At 40.1% G+C, this 21974-nt stretch overlaps 1 protein-coding gene across 1 annotated transcript in view; it reads right to left on the bottom strand.

Moving 5' to 3' along the window:
- Positions 1–3463: 3463 nt before the first annotated feature.
- TTLL5 (tubulin tyrosine ligase like 5) overlaps positions 3464–21974 on the bottom strand; it is a 118909-nt gene continuing 100398 nt past the window's right edge. The window contains exons 31-33 of the mRNA XM_062494308.1: positions 20315–20535; positions 13279–13364; positions 3464–3504 (exon numbers count right to left, since the gene is read on the bottom strand). Of these exons, the coding sequence (XP_062350292.1) occupies positions 3464–3504; positions 13279–13364; positions 20315–20535 (348 nt within the window). The remainder of the gene's footprint in view (positions 3505–13278; positions 13365–20314; positions 20536–21974) is intronic.

Here is a 21974-nt window from a genome sequence, read left to right as displayed (position 1 = left end):
GCAGGCATCATAGTGAGGAGCATTTCCAACAAATCACAATTATCCAAAACATATCTAGTCTTGAGTATAGAAATTTCAGTCCATTCTGTTGGCATCCAAGACTAAGTGGTTTGTCTAGGGTCACAACATGATCTCCCACTGATGGCACTCACATGCCTTGTGAGTCTGTTTTAAAGGTCAAGATAAAACATGTTAAAAGGAACTTGACACTTCATGTATTGAGCACAAGTCAGCTCTTCTGGAAGGGAGAGAATCTAATATCCCTCCCCTTAATTTTTATGTCATGGTACACTCTTCACCTAAAATACAGCACAAAATGCTGTATGAACTCTTCATTAGCTCAGCCTCCAGCATTCTAATGTGCACATTACTGCTTTTGAGACTAATAAGCCTGATTCTCTGTCACTAGAACAGGCTTTGTAATTTAGAAGTGATCCAAACATCAGAGAAGAGGGGGATCCTTTGATTACATTATTAACTGTCACCACTAGATAATAGATAAATAGATGCGGAATAATTGTTGGGGCTTTTTATTGGTAATTTTCTTGCAGTGAAGAAGGACACTTCTGATGGAACCATTGATGGATACAGAGAAAAAATAAACCACGCTTAAGGAACACATATAACTGTACTCCCATTGTGCAACTATTATACATCCAAAATAGTTTGCTATTCTACTTCCCTCCCTTGTAGTAGGAAACACTTCCTGTAAAATGCCTTCTCTCCCAGGATAGGTGGGAAACAGTTCTATGCTTCCCCACTGAATCTCTTAACTGCAGCATTGAGAGGCTCATGGAAAGGGACAGACATAGAGGTAGCAGAGCTGCAAAGAGACAGAATACATGTTACCCTTCAGTACACAGCACACATCATGCACAAAGGTATATGGACTCCAGGCTGAAGAATACAGGAAGAGGAAAAAAAATAAGAGGCTGGAATCACACAATTTGTTCCTGATTCTCTATTGCACATGTTCCAGTGTATCAGCATTTATGTTCAGAGATGTGATCAGCAGATGCTCCAGACAAAGGAATACTGCTATGTCATTTGATGCTCTGGCTGAGCACATCCTGAGAATAAATAGGAATTTAAGGTCTAGGTGTTTGGCTTCAGGTAAAGGACTAGTCTTGATACTCCTGGGTTGATTTTTTTTATTTGTCAGAAGCAGGAGAAAAATTTTCTCAGGTAAAAGGATGCAAGTCTTCACTGCTCCTGACAAAACTCATCCCTTCAAAATAAGGGTCTTAGACTATACTGTGCATTTTCCTGAATCTTTAAAAAATCTTAGAGACAGGATATTTAATATACTGCTACTAAGTCATCACAGTTACAGATATGGTGGTTGGCTACATCTAAAATGCAATGCAAAGAAGTTCAGGAAAAATGTCCATAACCAAGTTCAAACCATTATCCCAAAATAAGTGGGTGTGATACTGGCAAAACGGACAAAATAATTCACCTGTGTTCCTAATAAGCCAGCACTAATTGGTAATTTTCTTGACAAAGATGTAAGAATGTTGCTTCTGACAATGATTCCTATAAGACAACCAACCTTCCTGAGCTAGCTAAACCTCTATCCTACAAACCTCTCTACAGTTTTCAGCAGTGGCTCTGATAACCTGAACAAACAAACTAGAGAACAAAAGCAGAGATTAGAGGTCCACGAGGATGTATATCCTACAGCTACTCAATCCTAAAACCCAGTGGAATAAGGATAACTTAGATCCTTCGGGAGGAAGAAAGAACTGTTAGTTACTGAAGCTAAATCTTACATGGAAATAACCTCTCTGACCGAGCTGGAGGTGATAGCCAATACCATGCATAGCAGAGTAGGCTGTGAGAAGACACACCTAAGGCCTGTGGTCTTGAAGCCCACAGCTGCTAAGAATGAGCACAAGTCTGAAGTAACAACTTCTGCAACTAAACTTTCACTAATCATAAACCAACAAAAATGTGAAGGAAGTGAACTTGGTCGTGACTGTCTTATGGAAATTAAAGATAAGCTAATGAAGGGAACAGCTGTATCAGAGATCTGCATTTTGGACAAGTGAAGTATTCAGTGTGTCACGTGTGTGAGTGCACCAGAAATAGAAAAATGCATGTTCTGTTCCTATGAATTAATGCCTGAAGCAAGTGATGGTGAAACTAATAAGGTATGAACATAATTATTTAACCTTCTCACAATTTATCTGGTCTTGAGTGACAGAAAATATGTGGAATCGAAGAGTGAACACAAGCATAACCATTTCAAGAGAAAACACTTTCCCCCTCTGATACAGTTTCTTTTGTCCATCCTTTGGGTTGATCACTACCTACTTATCAACACATTTGAATGATCTCTTAACTCTGACTACACAAACTAGAAAAGACAGAGGAAAGAGTAAGAAAAGAGATCAAACAGAATGTTGAATCCAATCTCTGAAGACTCTGAATCAAGCAATAGAGGGTTTTTTACCTTTGAGAACTATCAGCCACACCCGTTGCTGCTGGACAAGGCAGAAGTTGCAAAATACTGAGTTTTCCTTTTAACTTGGCACCAACAAAGAGCTGAAGCTGCTTCCTGAACCACAGCTGAAGCTGCTTCCTTTTCATTTTAAGGATGGATGGATCTTCTCTCCAATACAATTTCCAGCTGCTGACATTGTTTTCTAACACAAGCAAACTAATTTTCATAACACTATGCAAATTTTAACTGGAGTGCTTCACCAAGACACTATTGCAACTGATAAGATGCACCTGAGCCATAGCGATAAAGCCTGGGTCTGAAAACAGCCAATTAAAAAAGTTTACAGAGTTTAAACAAACAAATCAAAATACAAAATAAGCCACATAGAATACAAGTATACCACAGTGAAACAAAGATTTAAAATCCTGTCCAGTATAACAACAGCAAATATTTTGGGCATTTGAATTAATGACCGAAATTATAACCAAAACAAACAAATGAAATTACTTTATTTAAACTGTTAATTTCTATGGCTCTGTGCCAAAATTCAAGATGGCAACCAACATAGACATCTCCAGTCCCATGTTCTAATATTTTTCTCTGCTGATGGTTGCCATGTGATGAAAGCTTGGAATCTTGGCTATTACCAGACTAGAAGAGATTGAAATGGCTGAGCAAGTGAGACTCTTATGTTCAAACCCAGACTTTAGGAAGAATAGCTGCAGAGATCTCTTGTCTTACAGGAACATCTCACACAGTTAGTGATCAGGAAGAAATGGAAGGAAGGGACAAAGACTCAGCAGCAGAAGCTCTCAGAAGCGCTCATTCACCTCAGCTTACAGGTGCATCACCACAATCTGCTTTTACAGATATTTAGATACTCTTTTCAGTGGGTTGTTCTCTCACCAAAGCCTCCTCTTCTTTCTTCTTTGGCTGATACGGGAATGTGATGATGTGAAGTCACCGCTGCTGCTGCTTCTTCCTTTGTCCCATACTTGAAGCAACTCTTGGAATTTCTCACCTGGAGTTCTGTGTTAATCCTTCTCTGTGAGCAGAACCTGGGAAAAAAACATAGGTTTTTTTACTCATAGATTTCGAGTAATCATGGAGGAGTGTTTTGTGGGGAAAACCACTTTACTTCTCTGGAAATCTCAGCCATCATCAGAAACGCGGGTGTCCTATCACACAAACTCTCTGCCACAATAGATGAGATCACAGACCAGTATAAAAAAACCTAACTTAGTAAGCTAGTGTGTGGAAAAGTACTCTTGGTATTCTTTTCAAGCACCAGAATACTTTCTTCATTCTTGCTTCTGACTCATGTGACTCTCATCTTCACATGCACCCTCCTCTAAATCTTTCTCCCATATCAGTATGCTTTCATGCCTTCTTTGGCCTTTTACTCATTTGCTTGTATGGGAGTCTACTTCCCCACTCCAACACATGCTGAGGACCTTGGTGCAGGAGAGCTAGAGGTGTTAAAAGGTTGATCTTTAAAAAGAAACAAAATGGGAATATGGAATTTCACCCCCCGCCGCCCCCCCCTCCCCCCCATTATTATAAAAATACTGTTTTGACTTCTACATAATGGCAGCATTTTACTATTTAGCACATTATGGGAAAACATCAATGTCTTTTGTCAAATGTCAAATCTTCACTTCTTTTACTTAAACATCCTTAGACAGCCCTTCAGAAAGAAAAGTCCAAAACACTTAGAAATGTACCAAGTTTATTTTGGACAGCTAATCTAGTAGGTAAAGCTTGTCCTGTGTATTTAGCACATCAGCTTGCTCCTAAACATGAGAGTTAGATTTGTTGAGAGCTGTTTATTAAAAATATTGCTATATTTAAAGCAAACACACTCTCCTTGAAAGTCCAGCATAGAGCCAAACATCACAGAGCACAGAGAGGATCTGGAAAGATGTTTAGAAAGTGGAATTGCCAGCTATGTCACTGCGCAGAAAGTTTGAAAACTGATTTAGGAACCAAACTGTCAACCATGTGCATTAAGATGGGATACCAGTCCAGAAACTTATCCCTTGTCAATATGCTGAAATTAAGGAAACAAAGGCACATGAGAGAAGGCAGCCAACTTCAGCCTCATTTTCCTGTTTTGAGGAAGATGGTTGAGCCTTTCCATTTGTACAGAAATGCATAGCACAGTTGGTGTCTTCTCACAAACTGAGTTAAAATCACTTTCCTTGAGTTCTTGTATGATTACCTTGAGGACTCAGCACAGAGAGGGGCATTCCTATGCCTACAAGTAAATATGTAAGTTCCTAACAAGAGCGCAGCTCGTTGCCAATTCCGTAATTTCATAATTATTAATGCATACAATTCTCTAAAGTTTTATCATTTCAAAGCTACTGGTGAGCATTCCATCCAGGTAGACAGAGGTGTTGAATAGTTGGGGGTTCTGGTTGAGTAGGGGGAACAGAAAAAGAGCTCATTGCTGACAGAAGCCAACATTCAGGGTTGATTCTTTCCAGTGGTAAACAGCCATTGCAGTGAACCAGCACATACAACAGTATGAGCTTCCTTTATTCTCTGCCTGCCAGGAGGTGTCAAAGTATCTGCCTGTATGTCTGTCCACATGTTTACACACTATTATGTCATCCATGACTGCACCTCAAAAACTCAGAACAGTCACAGTGGGAAGAAAAGGATTACCTCTCTTTTATGAATATGATTCTGAGTCACAAGAAAATCAAAGGAGTTGAATGAAGTCATTTAAGAGATATCTGCACACTAAAATTCAGTGCCACATAGACTTTCCCAGCACAGATGTACATAGCATTGCCCACAAACCAGCACATAATCTGCTATGCTTCCAAGATGCAGGAGTAAGACAGAGATGAGCACAAGGCTAGATGACAATACTGGGTCAGGAAACCATGCTAATATTTTTTACAGCTAGTTTGGACTTTTTCATCTTATCCACAGAAAGTTTGTGAGAGTACTGAGCAGCATACTGAAGGTCTCCTGAATCTAGTGTTGAAAACAAGAACTTCCTTTCTCCCTGAAAAGCTAAGATTATCCAAGAAATTAAGATTTTTTTTTAATCCCAGAGTGAATGTCTGATCTTAGAATGATGCCCAGCATTCTCTTGATAATATATAGTATAATTAAGAAAGGCAATAAATAAATGGGGTTTATTTATATCTATGGGTGACTGACACTAGCAAGCCAGGACAGCTGACAACAGAAAGTCAGCCTTCCCTCCCCCATATTTTGAGCACAATTTCGACCTGACTTGCTGGACCAGGAAGTTCCAAGCAGCAGCTCCAAGTCATGACAATTTAACTGGGGGGTGGGGAGGCGTGGATGTCTGAGTTTGTGTGAGAAGTCTGATGTGTATGTCATGATATACATACATATACAACTATATTCCACACATACAACTACATACAGTACATACAACTGTATTCCAGAGAAGTCTTCCTGCATAAAAAAGCAGCCAGCAGACTCACTGACAAGTAGAGAAATACCAGTGGGAGTCAGCATATGCCTTCCTGCTCCCCATGTTAAAGACACCACACACTCATCCCAACTGCTAATGCCCTTCAGTACTTGACAGCCTTCTTTCTGATTTCTCTTAGGCACCTCTCTACTCCCTGGTTCACTGCGGCTCTCTCAGGATCTTCCCCACATTTCATTTCATAACTTCAGACACACATCTTAGCCTATTCATAAACATTTTGGCTTCTATTTTTAGCCTCAATAAAACAATGCCAGATTAAAACAAAATCCAATTTGGATGGGTGAAGTATCTCTTCTATAGGTAGTTTAATGCCAAAGGACCAGATGTGAGACAGAAGCAGCCAAAATATTATATAACCTCTCCCCAGTCACTGCACACCTGATCTTGAATGACATTTCCAACCCAGCATGGAAATGCAGGCAGTTCGCCATTGCCTCACTACTGAGAACAAGCAATGCCCAGTCTCCTGTCAGGCAAAAATGCCAACTGCCTGCAATCATCACTTATCCTGCTTTGGAGTTTGTCAGAAGCAAAAGCTCCCAAAATTCAAACTGAGTTCTAGCTCTTAGACAGGGAAGCTGATTCTAAAGACTGTCCTTTCTATTTTACCCTGCTTTCTCAGGAAGAGTCCTGGGATGTGGAATGTCCTTTCAGCGGCATGGAATCAGCAGCAACAGGAAAAAGCTCCTTCCTTTCATGAAAGAAAGGCAAAAGGTTGAGCAAAGATGTGAGAGGTAGGTTGCTCTCACAAGTTAAGGAATAAACGTCATTTCTGACTATTAGAAGTGAACACTGACCCTCAGTTCTATCTGAGACATGATGGCTGAGCTGGATATTATCTTCTTAACATCATCTGAGAAGGGTTTGGAATGCTGCTTCTGGCAGCACTTTACACTCTGCTGAGGCTTAATGAGATTTACATACACTTTTTTCAGAACTGGGTAAACTCAAACATAGTCATGTCCTGTTCATAACTTGTATCTATTTTAAAGGTACTGATTCAAAACATCAATATTTGCTCATTGTTAGTCATAAGATAATGGTTCCCTGCTCCTCCAAAGAGTGCTAAGAAATGTGGTAAAAAGAAAGCCTCTTTACCCTTCTCCTCTCCCTTCTGGCCCATCTGGTACTACAGGTTTGTGTGTCATTATCTGACCTCGGACTGATCAATCATCTAAAGCAGGGAGTGAAATTATTTTTACCCCCTTCCTGTGTGCCCTCTTTATAAAACTGTGGAAGCCAGTAGGGGTAAGAGAGAAATTATTCAGGATGCTTTAGTGGTGCATTAAAAAAATGGCTTTAGGAAGGTAACTATAAGAACTAATGTGCAACTGAATATCCTCCATTGTAACTGATTCTTTGCCTGCCCAAAAAGGGAGGCACAATAGCAGGACTCAACTCAAGCTCCACTGCTTTCCAAAATATGATAAAAGTATGATTCTGTTTCTCAATGATCCTTCCTCTGCATGGAGACAGCATTACAGAGAGATACTGACAGAACTGCTGTTAATAAGGGCTATATGCAGAGCAAGAGACCACACCAGAAAAGTTTGATGCAAAGTACTAGATATCACACAGGAGCTCACTCTTTGATGATCCACCCAGAGCTTCTCAGCCAGACAGGTGGTTATGAAAGGATTTATATGGAAGAGCTCATCCTGACTTCAGTCCCAGACTAGGATAAGTAATGAGGTGACATCAAAAGTTGGTCTTTTGTGTCATAAGATACCTTGTGCCTGAGCAGTCAAAGTAGTCTAAGGTAGAGGTTACTTGAGGTGCCCATTTCAAGGTCATCTTTTAAAGTGAACACCATTTGTGCAGTCAGTCACAGCAACAACACAGAGAACCAGGAGGGTGCCAAATGAAGACTGGAATTAACAGGATTAGTGAGAGGGAGGCAGCGTACCAGCAATGTGCTCTGTAGAAACCTGAGTGATTTCTTTTCCCAGCTGCTCCTGATGAAGGATTTGGGCAGTGTGGTGAGACCAGCTGAAATCATAGTCAAGGTTCCTCCTGGGAATGTGGTAACAACATAAAAATAAATACATTGGTGTTCAACAATCTACTACTTTCCAAGGCTGCAGGGAACCTGGCAGAAGCCGAGGAAGCCTGGACAAGGCTGGGCAGCTGGGAATTCCACCCCACTGTAACAAATGGCTGCAAGTCTAACACAGGCCATGCACAGTGGTAACAGTACATATTACATCCAATCACCACCCTTTATGCTCCAAGAGAGTTGAGAGATTCTCACTGATAAAACAATCTCCAAAGTGCACCTTTTGTTTTGTTTGTTTATATCTGGCAAAAAATATGAAGTGACTGTATGCGTCTTGTTTATATGCCTGCTGTGCTTATTTGACTTTTTTTTTCCTGGACCAGGACAATTTATAAGCTTATACATCTGCATACCTGCTAAAGGAATCTAAAGAGGCTGCATTTCAAGAATAACATTCAAGCAGTGGGTAGAACAACAGGCAGTCAAGACTTAGCACCTCCAAGGCTAACTCTAATTTCAAGTCTCCAACAGCAAGACATAATAATATGACCTTGTTTTGAAGGTCCATACAATAATCTTGGATATGAAAAACTTCAGAAATACACAGTCTACTTGTATATTTTCCGTAAAATGAAAAAAATCTGGAGCATGCTAGGTGATGAGAAGAGTAAGTACTAAAATGCTTGTTACTGTCACTAGTTTACAAGCAGGCTCCATTCATTGCTCCATACTGGACCACATTGCTTGCACATCCATCATATTTGGATGGCATTCAGACACTGCTCTCCACCTTAGCCTAAAGGATATCACTAGAAAATGAAGAATTAGCAGTCTGCCTTCTACATGGATTAGATCCAAACCATTTTGTTAATCCCCATATTCTTCTAGTCTCTTTGCAGTTCAAAGTTTTAAGCCCTTACAGATGATAACACACTTTATTTCAAAGAGCTGCATACTTTCTGGACTTGGCATTCATGCAGATATGGGGCAGGTGACTGTCTAAAATAAACAGACAACTGTTCATCACCCTGCAACTAAGCACAGCTACAGAACTGAGAGTTATGGGAAATAAAATCAAGCTGATACCAACTAGCTCAAGAAGTTTCATTCCAGTTTCAGATTGAGTTTTGACACTCTATTTCTGCATCAAGTATTCTCCAGAGAACTAAAATATAAATAAATTAGTTTTGGAATAATGTTTTCAACCAGACTACATAGAGATCCAAGACTTTGCAGGAATTTGCAGTCTTCACTGTCAAACTTGAAATGCATATTTTTATTTTTTACCTCCCCTAATTCTAATGTTTTTTTCCTCCTCTCAGCAGACACAGTGGAAAAGTTATGTGGACACTAGCAATATAAACATCAGCACAATAAATCTGCATTACTGTTAATCAGTCTGATTATTAAGGTCCTGTCAAGTTTGGAGCCAGGCACCAGTCTTGTCCAGTTTTAATCATGATTCATATTTGTTTGTAATTATATAGTTCATTAGTACATTATGTTTTTGTCACAGAAAAACAAAACCCCAGAGGTGTTCTGTCTTCTGAAGCTTTTAAAATAAAAATGTCATAAACTATCAAGAAGCTGGCAGCAAGTGAAGGAGGAAAGCCTACAGAACACAGGTGTCATTCACACAGCACCTCAACAGTTGCTGTTAACCTCTGGAAATCAAACCAAACCACATAAAATCAACTTGAGCATCTACTCTACAGCTGCACTGAGAGGTTTAGCTATACTTCTAGATCGTTCCTATCTGTAGGCCCTTGCAGACAAGAGTCCAGCTCAGGAGCAAAAAAGCCACTTGTGACTATGCTGTTATGTTTTCATAAAATGCTCTTCATCCTCTAGTCTACCCAAAATCTCCTTTGTTTTATCATTTTCAAAATAATAAATAGAATTAATTTCTAACTTTGAGACTGACACATAACTACAAAAATTCCTTGATATTTCTTGCCAGCTTGATCAAAAGCTAAATTCTGGTGGGAAAACAACATCTTTTTTTCTTTTTTTTTTTTTTCCACTTTCTTGAGAAAACAAACTCACACACTATTTACCTAATGACACTAGGAGAGGAAAGGAAAATAAACTAGCAAAACATGGAAAAATGTCTCCATGCACCTTGCATTATTAAAATATACAGTAGAATAAAAATGACCAGTCTGACCATCATCTGAACTCAAGCCCAGCCTCTATCAAGCACAGCCTCCTAAAGACAACCTGGACCTGAACAACCAACCACAGTACTTATCTTAACTGTTATTCAGAAAGCTATACTCTGAAGACTTTGAAAAGTCTTCAGTCTTTCCTTAATTCAAAATCACCCTGTTTTAATAACACTAATTGAATTGCTAAACTCCATGAAACAGGAAACAATCTGTGTAATGCTGAGGGACCCTCAAAGCAACACAGAATAAAAGAAGCAATGCAATAATGGCAGTTTTTTCAGAAACCCACTAGTGGCTGGGTGTTCAGTGAAAACTCAGGTCACAAGCAATTTAAATGTTGCCTAGAGGTATAATTCTTAGTATTTCTTTCTTAGAATAAATCTTGCTAGACTAATTTTGCTAAGAACCTGTCTCTTCAGGCACTACAAATAACCCACATTTGCTACCTTGCAAATTTAGCTTCCTGTCTGTAGAGTCATGAGGCTCTTTGCCTTCTCTCTCTTTATACCAGTGACAGACAGCTCCCGTAACTTCTGCCTCTCTATGAAATGAGGATGAGGCTACTTTCATTGTAATGGTGGCTTGTTTCAGAATCCTCAGCTACCTTGCAGAAATGTTGACTTTTATTTTCCCTTTTATTTCAAAGGATCTTCTCTTGAGAGCCTGAGCACACCACACAACAGTGTCTACAACTGCTATTTTACAGTTGCAGCACTAATGAACTGTCTTCTGGACAATCTAATTAAAAGTTTCCATACTGCCTGACTCTCTCTTCCATTAAGCATCATCCTGGCTTGAGATAAGATCATTTGTAAGACCTTTATGTTTCTTCACAGAGCCCCATAACTATTCTCAGATAGGCTGTTAGAGGAGGCCTATCCAAGCTACTCAGATGTTTTTGAACATCTGTATGTGTTTATATAGAGGTTCTGCCTGTTTCGTCTTTTATATCTGCAGCTTTTCACAGCCTTCTATCTTTAAATGCTTGTAGTTTATTCTGCGATTTGCTTTATGACTTGTGTGTCCAACCTCTCTAGTTGGTATCTAAGTTACTAAATACATATGAAACAGTAACCCCAAGTAAACTGCTGCCTAGGGGAAATCAGGGCCCTAGTGTAAGTAATCAATGGAGAGAGTGAAGAAGAGAAACAGCTGTTCCTGCCCCAAGGACTACTGCTGCAGAGGAGTTTCTGAAACACATAAACTGGGCACAACAGCCTCTGACACATACCAGTGGCTTGGTGCAAAGCTGAAGAAAATATTATTCCCCAGTTTCCAAGAACAAACATTTTGCTCTAGTTAGTTTAATCACAGCAATATTTAGTGCTGGTCTTGGAGCTATGTACCTCTTTTAGCAGCAAGGAAGCTTTGAGTGACCCACCCATCATGGTTCTACTGGCCTACCCCTAGCCAAACCAGGGCTTTACCTAAGCCCTCATGCTTACTTAAATAGCAGACTAACCCTTTGTTTCAGCTTCAGAGGGGGTACTTTAGCACAATGCAGCTAGACCAGTTCTACAGAAGGAAACATGAGCTGAAGTTCTCAATTCTTACTGGATTACAGGTATTCACAGACTACTCTGAACTTTACATTTGTTATTTAGCCTCTATTTTTCCTCCAGCTCTGGCTGTTGCATACCATCATTAATACTGTCACCCATCTTCATTCATGCACTGCATAGGTATTCACAGAAATGGGGAAGGATAGCCAAATGTTACCTACAGTTTTCATGGACACATATAACAACAGTATCCAGAGGAAATGGAGAGATTGATTCTCTTGGAAAGGTTAAAATTACAGGATGGCAACTGTAAGAGTACTCTTGAAAATATGAAAAAGAAAGCAGAATTTAGCACACAAATACATTCATGTAAGTCCACTCAAACCAAGTTTGTTAATATATTGAGAACTCAATTTTTACATTTACTTTTAACTTTAGCTGCAACCTTGCTTTATATACTGTACTAAAAACTTAAAATGCACTATACAGTAGACCAAAACTTTTGATATACAACACAGAGTTGATATATAACATAGGGTTTTGATACATAATACATATAACACAGGGCTGATATAATTTCACTTTTGATAATCCCATTATATGCCAGGGTACACTGTCATGTTCCAATGTACCATAGGGTGTTTTATATTGACTATGGTCATTCACCCTACATAATTTCTGGTAGGGTAACTGGAGTTTTTGGCAGATGGTAAACTGTGGGAGGCAGTTTGGAATTGTATGTTAAGTGCATTAGCTGAATGTTTGTGCTAGAGGATCAGCAAAAACATCACTAATATAAATAATGAAAATGTCATATTTTAAGTTTCAGAGAGAAATATCCAAGCGATGAACTGTGTAGTTCACCCCTCCACAAACTTTGTTTTCAGCCTCTGAAAACACAGAGATCACTGCATTAGTGACACTTAAGTCATGTTTTCACAGTACCACTGCAAAACAAAAGATCAGAAACATAATTTTTCAAAGCATTCTGAAATATAATGTGTCCATATATTCCATTGCAGCACTATCACAAATTACTGTGAGGCACAGGTAGTATGGATTTACAAGACTATGCTCTACCTGCCAATAGGTCTGCATAAATGAAAAACTGATTGGGTTCTTTGCTGAGAACCTATCAGCAGATGAACCTGTTTGAATTAATTAGCCACTAGGGAACAACAAAGATTTGATTCCCTAACTCTCAGTGATTTTCTATCGGATACTTTCATCTCTACTGATTGACTTCACTACGCAGCTGACTCACATGTCTCAGCTTTGTCTTTCTGCACCAAGAGCTTTTCTGCAAGACCAAAGAAAAATGTAAAGAATGTCCTGGTCCTCTATTACAGGCCAAGCTTAAACAAGAGAGCATCTTGAGCCAGTCTAAAGCAAAAAGGAACCATTTGAGCCAAGGTGTTTTTTTTCCTCTCCAGCCATATTTTAAGGGGGTCTTCCAACTCTGTGAAACTCAGCCTTTACTCCCTTCTGTTCAGTCTTTTTAATCCCAGGTGGTATAAATTCCCTGCACAGCTGAACCCAGAATGTTACCTATGAGCCACTACATGTAGACAAGGCAGCTGTGTTTCTTCTTGCTGATAGCTTTTTTTCCTGACAGTTTCTGAAAAAGATGAAAGCATCCCAGCACGCCCATCCCCACTTTCATGGTCTCTGGCACTGTCACTCACCTGTGGAATATGTCCCTGGCTCACAGGATGCAGCACTGTGAAGGCTGTTCTGGAATCCATTCAGTTGCTTTTCAGTGGAGGTGACCCTAAGAGGTTAAACCATAAAATTAAAGAGAGATAAGAATTGATAGAGCAAGGAAGAATAAAAGCCTCTGAAAATTCCCCAAGTTTATATAATCCCACTGGGACTGTACCCATGAAGCTGTTCCTGAACATGGTAGGAAAAGTGCAGTGACAGCAACTGACTCCAAAAAAGTAGAGCAACACAAATGAACAGTCAAGCCACCAGGAAAACTTTGATGTGACTAAAACACTTAATTGTCTCACGTGCCTTGGAAGCTGATTCTGGAGAATGAAGAAGATAGTAAATTGCATTGGACCACCAACATACATCACAACTAATAATGCTGTGGTCATCCTAGTCCAACAATTTGAATTAAACCGATTAAGCAACTGTTGCGCAGAAATGCACATGCTGTCAAAACATGCTAAATTCAAGAGTTAAGTCTTTGCATATTGCCTCAGCAGAGAGAGCTCATTTAACCAAGATTTCTCACTTATCTTGCAAACTGAGACACATGGGATGCATCTAATTTTCAGTAATCTGGCACCATTCTTCAACCAGATACCTTACGCAAATCCTTCTGCATTGATCTCAGCCCCTGAGTTATAGCAAAACTATACTCTGTAGACTACAGCTGCACTTTATCTCACAAAGATTCATTACCAAATTGAGACCATGTTCTCCTACAGAAAAATTTGGTCTGCTCACAAGAGAAGGGTAAGATGTACAGCTGCAAGAATTTATTCTGTCCTTAAAAATCTATACAATAATCCATATATTCCTGGTTTGTCCTGTCCTCCCTCATTCTTCCTTGCTTTTCTTCCTTCCAGCTAAACTCATTTCTGATCACTACAGACTTCTGTGTGCACTCATGTCTGCCAGAGTCATTCTTCACTCTCAGTTCTACAGTGTTACAGCTGCTGTCAGCTCTTCCCCTGAAGAGCATCATCATCTCCAATTCCCAAGGGATGCCCTCACAACTAACAGACTGTTATTCACTGTTTAAATTGTAATTCACTGTTTAAACACGTGCAGTTTCTATGGTTTTATCTGAAACCTTTTGCTTCCAGATTTCAAGGCCAGCAAGTTGTAGTAACCCAAGTTTCTGACAGCTAAAAGTTATTTCAGTGAAATGAATTGGGAGTCCATACATGAAGGGAGAGGGATGCAGATACATCTGCATACCACAACCCCTTACTTCAGTAAGCCTTAACTGGAAATGCTATTATCAACTGAGGTGCTGTTTCTGTGTTTATTGTCTCTTGGAGAGAATTTGGATCTGTAGTTAGGGGGGTGTTTTGTGCTGATATTGCATGGTCCTTGTGGGAGCTGAGAATCCCTGGGCTGAGACAGATCTTTATGCATATTACATACAGGTTCCATGTTCATAATTAGCTTGTCCACTTTCTTAACACAGCACAAGTGACAGCCAAATTCAGCTCACCCTTCTGTAAGCAGAATGCAAGACTAGTACTTGAAAAAGTAATCAAGAATGCCAGAAAGTACAACAACAATAAAAAAGCAAAACAGGAAACAGTCACTCTTCTATCTTCTTATTCAGAGAATTTCTTTATCTCTGCAGACTTGCCTTTCTTCTCTGCATACCTACAATGCTGGGTACCTTGATTCTTGCAGTTTCAACAGGCACCTAATTCTGAGAGCTCCTTCTCAGCTCTGCTCCTGGGATCTCTCACCATTCTAAGCTCACTTCTTCATACTCTCTGCGCTGTCCTGATGGAAGCTTCAGTGCCAGAACATATTCACTGCTTAAACTGAGGTAATCCCTTTCCACTTTCTTCCTCCTTGGGTTGGCTGAAATCCTACTGCCTTTTCTCAGTTCCCTACTTTTAATGTCTGTGTTGCTTTTGCTTCTACTTCTCCAGTGCAATCCATTGTTATGTTCTCCATTTTTTCTTCAATACTAACAAAAAAATCCCAACTGTCCCTCCATTTAAATATCTGTCATTGCTCTTTTCTATCTCCTATACCGCTAACTCCTCCTTGGAACTGATACTGGCTTCCTTAATTTAGGTACTTGATTAGCATTAAACTGCCCAGCCTTGGACTGCAAATTCTGTTCCATAGGTGAAAGATAAATACTTTTTTTGACTGAATTTTGAACACCTTTGATTTAACAATCTCTGGGATGCTACAGATGCATCCAAAGGCCCAGTGGAACGAGACAGATCTGACACTAACATATTCACACTACAAAAAGCCCAGGTTTGACAAGAGGACAGCAACAGATGTAAAGACCCAGAGCCAGGGAGGCTTGTTCCTCTTTGTTGTTCTTGGACAGGGTACCCCTGCATGCGTATCTGTGTGTATGATCTGAGGCTAGCCAAGGGCTACAAGCTACAGGTCTAGTGAGCCCAGATGTATCAGGGTGTTAAATCAAGGCACGTCTCTCAGATGCACTGCTTTTACTGCCAAAAATGTCTAAGAGTCAGGCAGCCTGATTAACCCAAATATTCAGGAGCTGAAAAAACAAGTGTGCTACAGTACAGCAGTAGCAAAACAGTCAAAGGGGTTCCAGTAACTGTTAGATGTGTGTTCTGCTGCCTGTCCTCTTTTCAGTGGGCACTCAGTTTATGTGTGTGATATACCCAGCTCACTAAAGACACTACACACATGGGTGAGACAGGATACAAAACAGAGTCATAGTGTTTTATAGGAGTCGCTCTGGGATCAGCATCTGCTTTTGGCACATTTGCTGGGCTTGGCTAGTGTATCCTAGAAAAGCTGGCTACTTCTGTGTCCAGCTGCAGTCAGGACTCCTCCCCACTCTGGGACAGATTTCCTGAACCCTGGAAAAATGGATCCCCTCTACCCTATTTCTGTACTAGTTACAATAGAGAAGAACTTTGGCTCTTCTACTACTTGTTTTACTTTGGCTGGCACCATGTAAAACAAAAAAGAGAACACGGTACAAAGATTTTTGTGCTGTGGTGGTGGGACTTGAAAGGAAGATTTATTTCAAAAGGCTTCCTGAATAGAGTTGTTAGGACATTTACAGAGATGTTCAGTACAAGAAATTATGCCATGCTGATCAATATCTCCAACAGTTTGTAATGTTCCAGTCTACTACTGGCAAACTTGGTGATCTTCTTGGTCTATCTCTAATAACATCTTGAACAATATGCTCCTTTTCCCTGTCTAGCATTTCCTCTCCTTATATACAGTGGTCTAATATCGACAGATTAATTTTTCTGAGAGATCTTCTTTGATGTTCACAGGTTGTTCAAAGCCTTACTCTTCTTGACACTGTCACAAAAAGATTTCTGAAAAGTTACTACATGAATGATAGTACAGAAACATGTATTTATTAAGCCTTAGTCATTCCTAAGAGCATAAAGATTTTTCATCTACCTCCAGTCCACTCTGGTGAACAGTTGAGCTAATTTATTTTCCTACTCTGCATGCTGTCATCTGTAATGTGAAGATTCCATACACCAAATACTGCTTCCAGGGAACACCTGCTTCATTCTATAGCTTATAAATACTCTATCTATGATCTCTATCTCAAAATATCATCAGGTCTCTTCATGGTTCACAGACCTGTCAATAGTAATGGCAACATGAGCAGTGGGAAAGAAAAAAGACCTTGTTGTGTTAGCTGTTCAAAAACTATCTATTAGTGATATGAGCACATTTAATCAAAACCATGGAGCTCTGTGAGACCATTTTATGGCACTATATTTCAGCACAGAGCTACATACTAAACCATTTCTCCCAGTAGTCTTTTTCCACACCTTAATATGGGCCCCAGTTTTCCACTCTGCTAGTTTAAACAAGGAGTCTGCTTTGGGCACAATCCATTACAAAGCAAACCTAGCACCTTTCACAAAACAAGAGAAGCCAGGAACTGAAAAGAGAAAACTGAGTTGTCTGGCTGTTCCATTATTTTTTTCCTTTATGTTTCAACCAGGAAAGTGTCCAAGTTACTAGACAGTTTTTTAATTAGTCAGTAATGTTCACCTTCGGCATCTTATTCTGTTTGTAGCAGAGTTTTCTACTTCTTGTTTCCTCCTTTTCCTGAAGCCACGTGTGCTGGCTGGGATAGAACTGATAATGCATGAAAGGAGGAGATAAGTCAAAGAGACAAAGTTGATTTTGGTTTTGTCATCGTGGTCCTGTCTCTGGAGAAATTCTAGAACCAACTTGAAAAAGATGATCTTTATTAAGATGTGAAACAGAAGCCAGGCAGTGCAAGAGCAAACAGAAATAAGGGCTGGCTTACTGAAATAAATGGGGGGAGAAAGAGACATGAGAACTTTAACAACAGAATGGGATTCGTTTCACTGAGTCTTGTAGAAATAATACATAGGCCTAAGATCCTCTTTGAGGAAAGAGATCAGTAAAACAGCCAAAAAGGATTAGGGAGTGAGAGAAAGCAGCAAATCAAAAGTGATCTGACAGACAAATGAAGCAGCCAAGAAGATGCTATGGAGAGGGATATTTGCCATATCATAACCTAAGGACATGGCAGTATTACCAGAAAAGTACAGTTTTTGGTGCCACAGTCAAAGCACTCTGACAAACCGAAGAAAAACAACTAAATTCAAGACAATTAAGGACTTGGCAGGTAGAGCTACTATCTGAGATTAACAAAACCTCAACAAGTCTAAACAAAATTAGGTTACTCCAAGGAGTAAAAGGATATTCAAAAGATGGAAAGTATTTACATGAGAAAGTGTTTAAGGTTCAGGAAGGAGGAACAAGGTACAACAAAGGAAAAATTCAGATAACACATCAGGACAAACTAGCTGATTAAAAGGTTGTCTAGATTCTTAAATAGATTTTTATAACACAACACAGTAGAGATTCTACCACTGGACTTTTTTGAAAGCAGACTATGCAATGTGTCTGAAAATACTGTGTACAAATTATCAGGGACTGTAGAAAACAGGCTGGAGTGTGCAAGGCATCTTTTTCCTCTCTAGTCTATATTCCTTTGACAGAGAGGCTTTTCTCCATTCACTCCCCTCTGTAGATGTGTATCTGGTCTTTTCCTGACAACAAAGAATGGATTAAATTAGTCTGAGACATAGCAGTTTTTAAACGATCATCTCTCAGTGTGTTGCAAATACAGCTAGGCACTGTTGTTTTCCATGTAAGTGAAAAAATGTTACTGCAAGATCCCATGAATGGCAAGAATGGGTTTGGAGCCTTATGCTGGAGACTGAAAGGCAACTTGGAAAATATTTCCGGAGCGGCTCCCTGCAGCCTTCAATACTTGGATTAGTTTTCTGAAATTCTGAAGGAATCTTTTGCTTTTTTTCCCCCTTCTGTGCATTTTTGGTGCTGAACTTTTTCCGGTTTTCCCACACTCCTGCCTGTCACAGAACAGAAACCACAAAAATGCAGCAAAGTAAAGTCTGTCCAAGGAGCTGCAATTCCATCTCACAAGGATAAACATTTCCTTTGCCAAGAAGTGAGCACAGCACACCGGCATCTTCAAATACACATCCCTGCTGCCCAGCAGAGAAACCTAATGACACAGCCTGTCACCTGTACTAACAAGAGTCACCCAACATGAAAGAAAACAGATACTAAAGCTACCAGAGCATACCTGCTAGACCTGATGCTCACATCTGCATTTGCTGAGCTGACAAAACTTACTAACATCTTGTTTTCTTTTTAAATAGTTTTGGAGGATTAACTCTGTGTGCTATCTCTTAAGATAGCAAGAGTACAGGCAGCGAATACACAAACTTCCCCAAAGCAGTTCTGTCCAAGTTCCTTAAATACGCCTTGCAGTTCCAGATTTGATTCACACACAGTGACTGCATCTTCATAAGGTGTCTTTCATCAGTAATCTAAAACTAAAATTTCTCTCTTTAAACAGGAAGTGAAAACAGAATCAGGAAACCTCACAGGAGCTTGCACTGAAAGCTTTACAACTCCTCTGGCTGTAAAGTACGTACAAGGAAGGAAGTTATGAAATCAAATTTTCAGGATGAAACAAGTCTGAGGATATATGAGGAAAAACCTGATGAAGGATTTAGACTAAAGCAGTTCTGCCATTTAAGAGGAGATAAACAGAGTTGAGGAAGCTGAAAACCCAGAAGTATTGCTCACATTTTCTCATAATGCACAAAAGAGAAGACATACCAAGAAATGGAAAGGAAGGAAACTTCCAATCAGTAAGCAAAATTTCATGGTGAGTATTTCTGTTTGTTTTTAAAGATAACTGTCAAATCCATCCACTTACCTTAGAATAGCAAGCACTATTTAACTAGAAGTTTACTAAAAGTTAGAAGAAGGATTTCTACAGCTAGCGAGAAAAGCTATCATTACATAAGGCACAATATAAACATTTCAAATGAAATAAACACTTTTGCTTGAAGGCCTAAATCCAACATGGTGTGTTAAATTTATGGGAAAACTTGGCTCAGGGGCAGATTATCTTGTTAAAGGTATTGAACTGCTTTGTTGCTTTGTTTTGACTTTTTCCTTTTTTTTGGTACCCTCTTCTGACCCACCAGATTCTAGCCCCCATCAAAGATTAGACAGAGGGAATGACTTAAGTGCCTAAATGTAGATGTATCATAATTGGTGCTCTCAAGTTATTTGAGACATCTGCATGGGACTGACACATACAACACAAGATCTACAGAAGACCTGTACTCATCTGGAAGAGCGGCTAGAAGGTGGAATGCCCTGAGCATCCAAAATGCCACTAGCAACCTATACTTACATTACTGAATCCTACTCTGGGATCAATCTGACAGTTCCAATGTCCTTACCTTTGTATGATACAGTTACCTTCCATACCCTTGTGAAACACAAAACTGCCACACGGTGCAATGCTTATTTCAGTATGTACACCTCAGGTTATTCAGAGATTTATCCTGGACAGCACAGCCAAAAGATCTGTCAGAGTCAGATGTAGACAGTTTCTTCTCCAATATTCATTTTCAGGGTAACCAATGCCAACTATCTATTGTGGATGGAAGAGATAAAACTTACTTGGAAATCCTCTGGGCTGCAGCCTTTCTGATCACTGCCTGTCTGTGGTTTCTTGGAGGCTTTGGAACCAGCTGAGGAGCTGTACTCTGGGATGGCATCACTTTGTGCAAACTGGCTGCCTTCTGAATACTAGAAGTGGCACTTGATGTCTTGTGGGCATCAGAGCCAGCTGGCATAGATATATGACTGGTGTTGGATTGTGAGTAGTTGGCAAAAACAGCCTGGATAAAAAGAGAAAAAAAAATCCCATAGTAATTGGTGATTACCTCTGTGAACACTGCTGAGAATACTGATGGAGGTGGGTGACATTTTTGTGAGGGACAATATCTACCTGGCAAAGGCAACCCCAGGGCTCCAGGGAAAGTCCCACACATAAAGAGTTAAGTTGTTAAGTCAGTGAATTTTATGCCCTTTGACGTCAGGACTAGCTTCTAGGAAGGCAGGCAACCTCACTACTGTCACAGAATTCTACTATTCTGGACTAAAAAACAAGAGGCCCAATCCTCAATCTAATCTTGCAGTGGGCTTCCATCCACAAAGGAGTAAAGAGTTCTTTACATTGATTTTCTGCATTATCTTGCTAAATTATTCTTTATGTGGGGGGTAGGATTGAGACACAGTTCTAGGAAGAGTAAGGTTATGGGGAAGATGATACAGTGCCACTTATTCGGTCTAACTGTGTAGGTGCTTGGAATAAAAGAAAAGCTCTAGGGTAACTTCTTCTGAAAGCAGAACTTTAAGTCCACCAATGACAAAAAGGAAATCCCCAGTATATCAGGGAACAGAAAATATTTGTGTTTCTATAGCATATGGGAGAGTAAGCAAGTTGGAGATATGACACAGAGAATAAAAGAATCTGCATATGTTATGAGACACTGGAGAACTGAGCAATGGCCTGGCAAAGCAGGCAGTGGAGAATATTTCCTCTGTAAACTGCTAAACTCTATTCAGGAAGGAGCAACCTTCTGGGAGCTCTCTTTGTCTTTCCTCGAAGTTAGTCAGATTCCCAGCACAGAGGCAATACCGTAACCTTGTAATTTGGCATCTAGAGGTCAGTGATAGGAGATAAGGGGAAGAGAGTTGAGCCCCCAGTGTGACCCTGAGAGCAGTGCCCTTCACTGAATTTGTCCTCAGCTTTTCCTTGGGTGGAAAATACACAAAGCCACAGCAAATGGGCTCCAGGCTCCAGAGAAAACCACAGTCTGAGAGCTGGCTGAGTCTCAGCACACAGACAGGAAAAGCCCCTCTCCCCCGCAATTCTCTGGCAAATGGCAGAGCAGTGGTGTGTGGGAAGGCGCTTCTGACAGGCAGAGCTCTAGGGAGAGAAGGAAGTGCAGGAGCCAAAACAGGCCTGTTTCCTAACTAGAGCTCACTGACAAGACACCCTTGAGCTCCCAATTCTTCTTAACCTCTCCCTTCCCTGAAGCTCTACCTTGATTGCAGCTTCCAGATTCTCAATAAGGAAGCCACTACAAGTGCAGAAGTCTGGAAAACAGCAGTCACACCCCACCCCTCCCCAGAAAAACAAACTAAAAACTTGCTTTACTCTCTTGCATCTCAGAGTCTGACAAAGTAGGGTCGGGATGGAGACCCTCAAGTCACTGCACCCACTCCTTATTCAACAGTGATATTTCAATGTGAAATTATATTTTCCATCTTT

Source organism: Cinclus cinclus, chromosome 6, assembly GCF_963662255.1.
Source record: "Cinclus cinclus chromosome 6, bCinCin1.1, whole genome shotgun sequence".
NCBI classification, from domain to species: domain Eukaryota; kingdom Metazoa; phylum Chordata; class Aves; order Passeriformes; family Cinclidae; genus Cinclus; species Cinclus cinclus.
The sequence above is the reverse complement of the archived record's forward strand: the minus strand, read 5'-3'. Positions and strand labels throughout refer to the sequence as shown.